This window comes from Sapajus apella, unplaced genomic scaffold (assembly GCF_009761245.1).
Source record: "Sapajus apella isolate SASKATOON/1434 unplaced genomic scaffold, GSC_monkey_1.0 scaffold15, whole genome shotgun sequence".
NCBI lineage: Eukaryota > Metazoa > Chordata > Mammalia > Primates > Cebidae > Sapajus > Sapajus apella.
Window position 1 is genome coordinate 17,441,431 of NW_022436955.1, and position 12,420 is coordinate 17,453,850.

At 57.2% G+C, this 12,420-nt stretch overlaps 1 protein-coding gene across 5 annotated transcripts in view; it reads right to left on the reverse strand.

The window, feature by feature from the left end:
- The window catches only part of FCSK (fucose kinase), a 38,037-nt gene that overhangs the window by 3,908 nt on the left and 21,709 nt on the right, over window positions 1–12,420 (reverse strand). For all 5 annotated transcript variants that reach the window (XM_032283843.1, XM_032283847.1, XM_032283845.1 and 2 more), the window contains 17 exons: window positions 11,305–11,355; window positions 9,768–9,893; window positions 9,068–9,140; window positions 8,552–8,649; window positions 8,076–8,156; window positions 7,115–7,234; window positions 6,761–6,932; window positions 5,918–6,030; window positions 5,310–5,411; window positions 5,030–5,200; window positions 4,086–4,150; window positions 3,349–3,719; window positions 1,763–1,973; window positions 1,407–1,573; window positions 1,090–1,311; window positions 583–726; window positions 310–429 (listed from right to left, as the gene is read on the reverse strand). In XM_032283843.1, the coding sequence (XP_032139734.1) occupies window positions 310–429; window positions 583–726; window positions 1,090–1,311; window positions 1,407–1,573; window positions 1,763–1,973; window positions 3,349–3,719; window positions 4,086–4,150; window positions 5,030–5,200; window positions 5,310–5,411; window positions 5,918–6,030; window positions 6,761–6,932; window positions 7,115–7,234; window positions 8,076–8,156; window positions 8,552–8,649; window positions 9,068–9,140; window positions 9,768–9,893; window positions 11,305–11,355 (2,407 nt within the window). The remainder of the gene's footprint in view (window positions 1–309; window positions 430–582; window positions 727–1,089; window positions 1,312–1,406; window positions 1,574–1,762; window positions 1,974–3,348; window positions 3,720–4,085; window positions 4,151–5,029; window positions 5,201–5,309; window positions 5,412–5,917; window positions 6,031–6,760; window positions 6,933–7,114; window positions 7,235–8,075; window positions 8,157–8,551; window positions 8,650–9,067; window positions 9,141–9,767; window positions 9,894–11,304; window positions 11,356–12,420) is intronic.

Genomic DNA, 12,420 nt, shown 5'->3' on the forward strand with positions numbered 1-12,420 from the left:
CAGCCCCACCCAAGCACAGCCCTGGATAGGCACAGTCACGAAGCACAGTACCTGGTCACAACAAGCATGAAAGGCACAGCACAGAATCTGGCACTCAGTAGGTGCTCGTGAAACACCTCACTGGAGGTAGAATATTTCAAGTTGATAACCACCAGAGGTGGTCAAAGGGACAAGAAGGAAACTTGTGAAGAGTAGCACAGTCATGTGGCTGTTGGCCAATCACATATAAATCCAGGAGAGCTCCACTCCCCACCACAGGCCCTAGGGAAAGTGTCAGTGACCTCCCCCAACTCTGAGGCAGTCACATACCGGTGGTGAGCACCTGCTCCAGGTGCAGCACTGCATGGATCAGGGCCTCCGTGCCCACCACCCGGCCCGCGGCTCGCTGCAAGGCAGCCAGGGCGGTGCCTGCCAGGATGCTGCTGGTGCCTGCAGGGCACAGAGGAGAAAGCAGGCATGAAACGCCTCCACCCTGTCTAGTCCCGCCCGACTCCCTCTCAGGGCAGAGGCCAGTGAGGGGATCACAGGCAAGCCTGGAGTGCTGTGACAGTCGGTTGGCAACAGGAGGGAGGGCCCGCTCACCTAGGCCAGAGCCGTGGGGAAGCTCAGACCAGGTATGCAGCTCAAAGCCACCCCCGAAGGTGCGGAGCAGCTGCTTACGCAGCTGGAGCTCAGAGTGAACATCCACAATCCCCGCGCAGATGAAGGCCGCCTTCAGCAGAGCCCCTGCAGAGGGACAGGCATGAGGAAGGAATTCGGTCTCCAAGGGCAGATGCAGACACCCCACCCACCCTTGTGATTTTCCAGACCAATGCGGGACTCATCCGGTGGGAAGAAAGCCCAACAGCAGTGCTGGCCCCATCCCCAAGCCACAAAAAGGCCTCTGGGCTCCCAGACATGGACACGTGTGTCATCTCTACTTCCCTTGTCTGTAAGTGTCTAGGCAGGGTGACTCCCAGCCCCTTCCTTCCCTTCAGACTGGGTGGCCCTCAGGCCAGGCCCCAGTGGCCTGCAGTCTCTCGCTTCTGCCCCCAGCCCCTAGCTGGCTATGTGTGCCAGCCCACCTGCAGAGGTCCCGGGGTGCCTGACCTGGGGCATGGGGCTGGCAGTAGTCCCGAAGGTCAGCCAGACTCCGGCACACTATCTTCACGGTCATCTCATCCTGCTGAGGCCCCACCGCCAGCCACAGCTCAGGCTCCAGGATGCGGCGTGCCCTGGCCCCGATGGGCCGGCGGCCATCCACTCGCACAGCCAGGCCCAGCACAGCCCCACCAAGCTCATAGGCAAGGGGTGGTGTGTCACTCCAGCCCCCTATGATGGTGTGGCAAGACTCAAGCTGGTCACAGAAGCTGCCAGCCTGGCTGTGGGGCAGCTGCCCTCACCCCCACCCGCCACAAAGGGCTCACCAGAGAAATCCACACGGGCTGGGCACTCAGCCACCACCCACTGCCCAGGTCCTGGCAGCTCCACCGGCTCCGTGGAGACAAAGTGCTGGGCTGACATCACGGCCTGGCGGATCAGGATCTGCCCAGCCCCCTCGTAGTGGCGGGCCGCTCGTACCAGCAAGGCTGGCCTGCCAAGAGAAAAGGGAGGGATGGTGGCAGGCAGCCCCAAGCTAGGGCAGATTACCTGGCTTTGGGGACCTGACTGTCCTGGGTGACCCAAGGGTACCCCACCTCTCTCTGGGCTTCCTCCATCAGGGGCCACTTCCCAGATGGCCAGGGGCTTCTCCAAGTGATCTGACCTCCATTAGCAAACCCACCTGCTTAGCCACTTGTCCCTCTCCTGGGCAAGAGCCTCCACACCCGCTGCCAGGTCTCCACACTCCAGGTATGAGAAGGGCCGCATCCACTCAGGGTTGGCAGCTGGCCCACTCCGCAAGCCCCCACGGCCCTCAGCCATGCAGCCCAGGACATCCGCGACACAGGCCAGCGCCCGTGCCGCCACACCAGGGTCTCCTGCCCCAGCTGCAACTGAGGGACCAGGAGTCAGGGGTGGCAGGGGAGGAGGCCTGTCCTCAATATCTTCTGCCCCAAGAGACTACTCAACAGTCTCTAAAGGCTCCAGGCCCCTCACACCTCCTGGCTTTTGCCCACAATGTATCATTTTTTTTTTTTAGATGGAGTCTTGCTCTGTCACCAAGCTGGAGTGTAGTGGCATGATCTCAGCTCACTACAACCTCTGCCTCCTGGGTTCAAGTGATTCTCCTACCACAGCCTCCCAAGAAGCTGGTACTACAGGTGCATGCTACCATACCCAACTAATTTTTGTATTTTTAGTAGAGACAGGGTTTCACCATGTTGGCCAGGATGGTCTCAATCTCCTGACCTCGTGATCCGCCTGCCACAGCCTCCCAAAGTGCAAGAATTACAAGCATGAGCCACCATGCCCAGCCCATAGTGTATCTATTTCTTTTTTTTTTTTTTTTTTTTGACACGGGGTCTCATTCTGTTGCCAGGCTGGAGTGCGGTGGCGCAATCTCGGCTCACTGCTGTCTCCCCCTCACAGGTTCAAGCAATTCTCCTGCCTCAGCCTCCTAGTAGCTGGGACTACAGGCGCGCACCACCACGCCCAGCTAATTTTTTTCTGAGGCAGGAGAATTGCAAAACTACTGCAAATCAACAATTTTTGTAGTTTTCGTAGAGATCGGGTTTCACCATGTTGGCCAGGATGGTCTCGATCTCTTGACCTCGTGATCCACCCACCTCGGCCTCCAAAAGTGCTGGGATTACAGGCTCGAGCCACCGCACTCAGCCCCACAATGTATCTTTGACTGTAACTGCAGCCCTACTCCCTGCATGGCAGAGATTCTCTCATCCTGCCAGTCCCAGCCCATAGGTGTCTCTTTACCCCCACCCAGGATACCTATAGTGGTGAAGAGCTCGGGCTCTGGGGTCAAACCACCTGGACTCAGGTCTCAGTGTCACTACCAGCTATCTGTGTGGCTCTGGTGTCCATGGCCCCGGCGCCTTTCATGAGGTGCGGCCCAGGAGGCTAAGACTGTGAGCCCCCAACAGTGTGCCTGGGACCTCATGCAGAGCTGACCACGTCCCCTGGAGGACTCTGTCCCCTCTCCACACTCTGCACCCACATCCTGGCACCAGGTACAGAACATGTAGGGTTTGCTGACGTGACTAGGACCTAGAGCTCAGCTGCCAGCCCTCAACTTCTGACCAAACCCCACTGACAAGGATGAGGCCTTCCACAATCCTAAAAGTAAACTCTGGCATGCCCCTTCCCTGTTTAAGCACCTCATGGCCCCCTAGTCCCCTCAGGCGATGGCCCAGAAGACAGGAAGGGCAGGTGCTCCTCGCTTGATTCTGCAGCACTACCTGCCCATAGACTCACCCTGGTCCAGCGTGGCAAGCAGGGGCCCAGGGCAGCCCTCACGGACAGCAGCCCGGATCAGCGGGCGCAGGCTGAGGTCATGCCGGGCCTCCAGCACGTGCCGCGCCTTATGCAGGGCCTGGCGGAAGAACAGGTCCCGGCGAGAGGCCAGTGTGGCAGCTCGATCCAGGCACGGCTGCAGCTGCTCCCAGGATAGGCGCCAGGAGGCTCGCCAGGCTCGCAGGGCCTCGCCCCCGTCCTCCTGGGGATCCAGCATCCACAGTAGCTCCTGGGGCCCCAGGGCCCTCGAGGGGTGGAGCACAGGAAAGAGGCGGGCACTGGGAAGGCAGCACTCTGCAGGCGGCGTGTCAGGGTCCCACAGGTCCAAGGCTCTAACATGGGGAGAAGGCACATTCGCGGGAGGGAAGCAAAGGCTCCAGTGTCCTCCCCAAGCCCTGAGTCCCCCGTCAGTTTGTGGGACAGGACAGACTTCTCCGAGGTAGCACAAGTGGACAATTCGGGTCAGGGGCCAGGCTCCCTTATGTCCTTTCCCAGACCACTGTACAAGAATGCTAAAGTCTGCACAGCCAGAGACTGACTTTCTGCCTAGGGGAAAAATCCAGCTGCATAAAACCACCCAGGCCCCTGCATGGTAGCAGGGCCGGTGCTGCTCCGGGGCACGGGAGGGACATGCCTGGAAGAGCAGCAGTCACCCCAGCTGCCCAGGCCCACAGAGGCCCTCAGGGTACCCGGCTTACCGAACACCTGTCCTCTTGAAGAATTCACGCCAGGGCATGTTGAGATATGTGCCTGCCCCGTGTCTCTGGGGGGAGGAAGAAGCAGTCAGGGCTTCAGGGGCCACAGGGGTTAGAGACACTAAGCCAGGGGGCTGGGAGCTGCTCAAGTGCTCAAGTGAGGGCAGGAAGACAGACAGAGCACATACCGGACCCACCCAGGCTGCAGTGCAGTGGCACAGTCATAGCTCACTTCAGGTATAAACTCCTGGCCTCAAGAGATCCTCCCACCTCGGCCTCCCAGAGTGCTAGGATTACAGGCCTGAGCCACTACACCCAGCCAGGGAGCAAGCTCTGAAACTGCTTTTAGCTCTATAGCCCAACACTCCTGCCAAGGTGCCTGAAATCTGGAGCAAAACCCTGGGCTCCAGGCCCAGCCCACCACACGGGCTGCAGCCCAAGGTGGGTCACCTCTTGTCTCTGAACCTCAGTCTCTAGCCTGTCAAATGGAGATAAAAATCCCCACCCAACCAGCCTGGCCAACATGTACTACAAATACAAAAAATTAGCCAGGCATGGTGGTGCACACTGGTCATCCCAGCTACTTGGGAGGCTGAGGCAGGTGAATTGCTTGAACCTGGGAGGCGGAGGTTGCAGTGAGCTGAGATTGGGCCACTGCACTCCAGCCTAGGTGACAGAGCAAGACTCCAGCTCCAAAAAAAAAACAAAGTCCCCACCCAGCCTACCTGGCAGAGCAGATGCAAGCAGGGAGGTAAAGGCCTACGGAGACGCTGCTGGTCTCACGGCCTATCCTCACCCTACCTCCTTCCCGCATCCTCTCCTCCTTACAACCGACCCTCCCCACACCCTGTCCCGTGTGCCAGTGCTCAGAGAACCCTGCACTGGGGTGGGGGCCAGGACTCCCTGGGGCTCCCCAAAGCCTGAAGGAATGAAGGGCGAGTACCTACCTCCCAGCTGTCCAGACGGCCAACGAGGGTGAAGGCGCGGCCTGGGGAGCCATGTAGCCGTATATGGTGTCCCTGCAGCACGAGGTCATGCAGCTCCCAGGCATGCAGGGCCTCAGACTGGGCTTCATCCAGGCCACTCACCAAGCAGCCAGCGCCTATATGAACAGGGCCCTGGCGGAGGACAGAGCAGGCATCCTGGGTGCGCAGGCACCCAGCACCCCCCAACACACACAGGACGCCAGCGCCCTCATCCCGATCTGCCCACACCCTCAGACCTTACCCGCAGGTGGCAGTGCTGCAGGACACTCCCAGGACCCAGCTGGACATGGCCCTCCAGCAGGCAGCTGACCACAGAGCTCCCAGCCGCCAGGAGCTGCTGCTCCTGTGTAGCAGGGGAGGAGAGGAGTGAGGTTCAAGGGCCAGGGCTGCTCCAACCCTCCTCCCGCCAAGCATCTGGGGGTAAAGCATCCAGGCCTGCTGCTCCCCTGCCCTGCACCCTCTAGACTCCTCTCTGGACCTGCCTTGGCCCCGGCCTGAGGTCTGTTTCCATCCCACCTGTCCAGTTACACCCAACCTTGCCACCCAGAGGGCCACATTTGAACTGGCCCAGGCCCACCACTGTCACCCCAGGAAGACTCCGAAGAAAGGTCTCCTTTAGCTTCTCAATCAGGCATGCTCGATCCAGAATCCTGACTTGGCCACTGACTGGCTCTGTGGCCTTAGGTGAGTTACTTAGCCTCTCTGAGCCTCCAGCACTTCATGTGTAAAACAGGGGTAACACCTGAACTCGGGTCATGTGTTCCAAGTGTGAGCTATTCTCTTCCCAGGAATCCACATCCCACCTGACCCCAGGTATCCAGCAGGCACTGGAGGGCCAGAGAGTCTCACCTCCACCTGGGAGTGCACAATCTGGGCCCCAAGGGCCCTGGGAAGTGTGAGGCTGTGCAGGAAGTCACTGGCTGAGGAGGTCATATAGCTGTAGCTCCCGCTGGAGACATAGGCTGTAAAGACATAATTACTGACCTCAACCCCATGCCTTCTGCAACTCAGGGGCCAGGCTGGCTTACCAGCAGCAGAGACACATGGGGCAGGCGTGGCGATGAGCTGGTTAGGGGAAGCTGAGTCAGGAACCTGCCCAAAGCCACACAGCTAAAAAGTAGACAGGTTAGGGCCAGGCATGGTGGCTTATGCCTGTAATCCCAGCACTGTGGGAGATCGAGATCGAGGCAGGCGGATCACCTAGAGCCGGGAGTTCAAGACCAGCCTGACCAATGTGGTGAAACCTCATCTCCACTACAAATACAAGAATTAGCCAGGTGTGGTGGTACACAGCTGTTATCCCAGCCACTCAGGAGGCTGAGGCAGGAGAATCGCTTGAATCCGGAAGGTGGAGGTTGCAGTGAGCTGAGATAGCGCCACTGCACTTCAGCCTAGGCGACAGAGCCCGACTCCATCTCAAAAAAAAAAAAAAAAAAATTGTACAGTGAGGAGGACCGATTAAGAAAAAAAAAAAAAAAAAAAAAAAAAAAAAAAAAGTGGACAGGCTGGGAGAGCCCAGGAATGAGACAAAAGGAAGACAAGGACGCAGCTCAGTGGGGGGCTCCGACACAGGACAGAACTGCCCAGTCCCTGAGCTGGGCTGCCTGGCCCAGCATGCAGTGAGCAGCTCCGTTCTTGGGGTCCTCACTCCCATGGTCTCCCCACCCCAGGGAGCTGAGAGGCAGTACCCACCCATGGTAAGGGGCTGATCGCGAAGCTCCCTCCACAGCTGGGCCCGGGCGCTCTGCAGATAACCCGCTACATCCGCATCACCTTGCCCCAACTCTGGGGGTCGCCCCACCAGGAAGTCCTCCCTGGTCACGTTCTCAGCCATGCAGAGCAGAATGTCAAAAAACAGAGACAGCTGGGGGAAGGGGAAGAAGCACAGCTATTGGCATGGCAGGCGTTCAGCCCTCAAGTTCTGAGGCTGAGCCAGGGCAGTCCCGTCTGCAGAGACTCTACCCTGGAGAGGGGAAGTGGCTGGCCTGAGGTCATACAACGCCTTGTCCCCAGGCCAGACCCCACTAGCTGCCCTCCCCCAGTCACCTGGACAGGGCGGGCTCCGGAGTCCAAGCCCAGGTAGGTGCAGGCATCCAGGGGTGGGCTCACGTGGGTGGCTAGGAGGCACTCAGCAGTCTCCACAGAGAAGAAGACAACCCCAGACACCTGGAAGGGACCCCAAAAGGATAGTAGAGGGGGGTTCTGGACCAAACCCTGGTACAAGTCAGAGAAGGGACATGCGGAAGGGCTATGTGAAGCTGGGTGCCACACCAGGCAGGGAGTGTCACCTTCTGACCACTCCAGCACCCAGACTCCAGGATTACTTGGGGCAGCTCCCATCAAGGAACCTTACAGGACCCGCTCAACTTTCAGGCCTTCTCCCGACCCCAGCTCTCTACCCTCGCCATGGTCCACTCCCAGATTTCCCCGCCTCTCCAATCCTTGCTCCTCGTGCTGGAAGCAGTCCCCAGTCGGGCTCTAACCTCCTCCCACCACCACCGCACTCCCTGACTTGCCCACAGTTTTTTGTTTTGTTTTGGCAGTTTGTGGGGTTGATTCAGGGTCTCGCTCTGTCGCCCTGGCTGGAGTGCAGTGGCACGACCTCCCCTCGCTGCAACCCCCACCTCCTGGGTTCAAGCGATTCTTAAGCCTCCACCTCCCAAGTAGTTGAGATTACAGGTGCACACCACTACACCCAGCTAACTGTTGTATTTTTAGTAGAGACAGGGTTTCACCATGTTGCCCAGGCTGCTCTCAAACTCCTGACCTCAAATGACCCACCTGCCTCAGCCTCTCACAGTGCTGGGATTACAGTCATGAGCCACCGTGCCCAGCCTGGTTCTAGGCTTTCTGGTTCAGGACAACACCCTGAATTCCAAGGCTACTCTGTCCTCAGATTCTAGCTCTAGCTTGTTCTGGAGGCTTCTAGGAGTCAAAAGAAGGCAAACCCTCCCTCCCTGTCCCGTAAGTTCCCCAAAGCCCCACAACCTGGGCCCAGCAGCCATACCAGTGGCACCTGCCCATCAGGCCTGACACACCGCTGAATCTCCCTCTCAGTGCCCTGGTAGTAAATGTCCAAAACGAGGCCCTATGTGCAGGGAGAAACAGAGTGAGTGGAGGGAGCAGGAAGGGATGTGGAAGGAGGGCACAGCCACAGGTGGCAGCAAGGGCGTCCTCCAAAGGAAAGCTGAGGATGCAAGTCTGGCAGTCGCTGGTGTTCTCAGGGGGCCTGAGATTTCTACTCCGTGATGGCAGAGGGTAGGCTTTAAATGTCTTTGCAGCCCTGAGCCCGGGCATCGAGACAGGGAGGCGGTCAGTGTGAAATGTATTTTTGGTGAGAGTAAGGGAGCACCGGCGCCGTTACCACAGAGGAAACTCATTGGGTTCAGGGGCATGCCAGAAAATCCAGGATGAGAGGCTGCCCAGTGATGGGGGAAAGCTGAAGGCTGCCCCAGCCGGCTCCGCTGCCCGCAGGGGCACTACCTGGGGGTCAGTGAGGTAGACGCCATGATTCCGAGCGTAGGCCGGGCTCCCTGGGAGGGCGATCACTCTGGCTCCCCGGAAGCTGTCCCAGCTGATCCCTGTGGGGTGGGGCAATCAGGAGGCTCCCAGGGGCCTCAACCCAAGGCAGGGAGTCCCCCGCCAGGAGGAAGCCAGAGCCCGGGGCTGGGGCACCTGGGCACCTCTAAAAGGGAAATATGGTTTCCAAAGCAAATGGACATTCCCCTGGGAGAATGCCCACCCTCCTCTCCCAGAGTCCTTCTGCAGAGCCCTGTGGGCAGAAGGGGCAGGGCTGCTTCTGTCCGTCCTATAGACAGGCAGACTTCGGCAGGGCAGGAGAACCCCTGCCTTCTCAGGGCTTCATTCTCCACACCCTCCAGCTACCCTTCTAACAGGGCAGCAGGGCAGGCCCAGAGGCAGGGTGGGCGACAAAGGCAGAGCTGGCTTCTTGCTGTGGCTGAGACGAGGGAAGGTGGTCCCAGGGAGTCTCAGGCTCACCAGGATTTTCAGGAACAGACAGCAGCATGTCGGTGCTGCAGACCCACACGCCTGGCGGGGAGCCCGGGCCCAGCTGCAAGGGCAGGAGACAGAGAACACAGCTGGTGCCTGGCCCAGCCCTTCACCTGCCCCTCCTTGCCCTGGGATACTGTGCTGTTGACATAACAAGGGCCTCCAAGACCTGGTCTGCCCCCACCCTCTGTCCAGCCTGGGGCTATGATGCCCCCCATGTGGCCAAGACTAATTTTTTTTGTTGTTGAGACAAGGTCTCATTCTGTCACCCAGGCTGGAATGCAATGGTGCAAGCATACCTCACTGCAGCCTCAAACTCCTGGGCTCAAGTGATCCTCCTGCCTCAGCCTCATGAGTAACTGGGACTACAGGTGCATGCCACCATGGCCAGCTAATTTTTTTTAATTTTTGTAGAGATGAGGTCTTACTGCATTGCCCAGGCTGGTCTTGAACTCTTGACCTCACACGATCCTCCCACCTTGGCCTCCCAAAGTGCTGAAATTACAGGCATGAGCCACTGCCCCCAAACACAATTAACTTCTTGAAGCTCTTAACTAACACTAGGCACTCTCAAAACCATTCCTCCTGGGGCCCCCAGCTGAGCCAGCATAGATTATAACTGGGGGAACGGTGGGAAGGAAGTGGCTGTATCTAGGATGAGGACCCACAGGCCATCGCCCAGCCTCACCCGATAGGTCATGATGTCCAGCAGACTGTCCAGGTTGCAGACCAAAGCTTCCACGGGGGCCTGGGGGTTTTCCACGGGGAGGCAGGTGAAGGCCCTGCCACAGTCATCAAAGGGGAAGTCTCGGCCCTGGGAGCAGGAGAACTGGTTAGGAAACCCGAGATCCACAGAGCCCAAAGCCACCTCAACGGCTGTGCATGCAGAAAGCCATCCAGGGCAGGGCTGATAAAAAATGTTCTCTTGATATTTTTTCTTACAATATTTTTTTAGTTATATTATGCATTGTATTGCCATTTTTTAGATGGAGTCTTGCTCTGTTGCCCAGGCTGGAGTGCAGTGGTGCAATATCAGCTCACTGCAGCCTCCGCTTCCCGGATTCGAGCAATTCTCCTGCCTCAATCTCCCAAATAGCTGGAACCACAGGCATGCACTACCAAATCAGGATAATTTTTGTATTTTTAGTAGAGACGGGGTTTCACCATGTTGGTCAAGCTAGTCTGAAACTCCTGACCTCAAGTGATCTGCCTACCTTGGCCTCCCAAATTCCTGAGATTACAGTTGTGTGCCACTGAGACTACAGGCACATGCCACTATGCCCAGCTAATTTTTTATATTTTTAGTAGAGATGGGGTTTCACTATGCTGGCCAGGCTGGTCTCAAACCCCTGACCTAATAATCTGCCTGCCTCAGCCTCCCAAAGTGCTGGGATTACAGGCATAAGCTACCGCACCCAGCCTATATTTTTGTTTTTTGAGACAAAGTCACCCAGGCTGGAGTGCAGTGGTGTGATAACTCACTGCAGCCTCAACCTCCCAGGCTCAAGTGAGCCTCCCCTATCAGCCTCCTGAGTAACCGAAACTACAGGCATGCACCACCATGGAAGCTAATTTTTGTATTTTTTATAGAGACAGGGTTTCACCATGCTGCCCAGGCTGGTCTCAATATACTGGGCTCAAGCTATCCTCCCATCTCAGCCTCCCAAAGTGCTGAGAGTACAGGCATGAGCCACCACGCCTGGCCCTAGATGGACCTTTTAATCTAATATTCTGCTGGAAGGATATGTGGTATATATTTAGCCAGGTCCTTTTTTTTTTTTTTTTTTTTTTTTTTGAGCAGGAGTCTCACTCTATTGCCAGGCTGGAGTGTAGTAGAGCGATCTCAGCTCACTGCAATTCCACCTCCCGGTTCAAGCAATTCTCCTGCCTCAGCCTCCTGAGTAGCTGAGATTATAGGCACCCACCACCACATCCGGCTAATTTTTTATATTTTTAGAAGAGACAGGGTTTCACCATGTTGGCCAAGCTGGTCATGAACTCCTGAACTCAGGTGATCCACCTGCCTTGGCCTCCCAAAGTGCTGGGATTATAGGCATAAGCCACTGCGCCTGGCCAGTTCCCAATTTCTGAACGTTTAGATTGACTCTGAATCTTCCAGATTTACACCTTGCACACACTGTGGCAGAACACCCCTGAAGTCCTGCCCAACTCCAAGAACTGCAGTTCCGGCCTTCTGCTTGGCCCCTGCCCCGAAGTTCATTTACCATGTGCAGAATGAGGATCCAGGCCGAGTGCAGGACATCAGACGTGACCACCTGCAGGAGTGGGAAAGCCCTGTGAACAGAGGCCTCAGGCAAATGCTCCCCGGAGGATGGCAGGCACTCTCAAATCCAGAGAGAGACCCCAACACAAATATACTCAGGTACCCAAGGGACAAAAGGCAAGGTCAAACCAATGGCCACAGGCAGGCAAGGGGTAGCCCTGGTCCCTCCTGGATAAGGGAGCCCAGCGCCCTCCACCTGGGCCACCTTCTTGTTGCCTGGTTTGTTGCTGTTGTTGTTGTTTGGACACAGGGTCTCACTCTGTCGCCTAGTCTGGAGTGCAGCGGGATGATCCCAGCTCACCGCAGCCTCAATCTCTTAGGCTCAAGCAATCCTCCCACCTCAAAACTAGCTGGGACTATAGGTGTGCACCACCATGCCTGGCTACCTGTTAAATTTTTTTTTTTTTTTTTGAGGCAGAGTCTTGCTCTGTCACCCAGGCTGGAGTGCAATGGCCCGATCTCAGCTCACTGCAACCTCCGCCTCCTGGGTTCAAGCGATTCTCCTGCCTCAGAATTGCTGGGATAACAGTGATTAGCTGGGATTATAGGCGTGTGCCACCAGGCCTGGCTAATTTTTGTATTTTTAGTAGAGATGGGGTTTCACCATGCGGACCAGGCTGGTCTCGAACTCCTGACCTCAGGTGATCTGCCCATCTCAGCCTCCCAAAGTGCTGGGATTACAGGCATGAGCCACCTCTGCTGCCTGTTTTGAAGGGGAGATTACAGGCCACGACTTGGGGCTGGATGGGTGACGCAGGGGAGTCAGCTCCATGGTGACTATAGTCCTCTGCTGGTGCCATCTCCCTCTGCAGAGCACGTCCACACCTGTGCCCAACCTCACTCTCCACACAAGGTTGCTATGCAGACGAGGTGACTAGGAGAAGTGGCTGGGTGCATGGGAGACATGGGACCAGTGGGGATGCTGACTCACATGCCCTGCCCAAAGCAGGCGGCCACATCTCAGTTCCAGTGAACAGTTAGATGCCATGTGGGAATGATAGCCCAGGCTAGCAAGACCTTTCAACGTTTAAAGAGAAGCCAGAAAGCCTCACTTTGA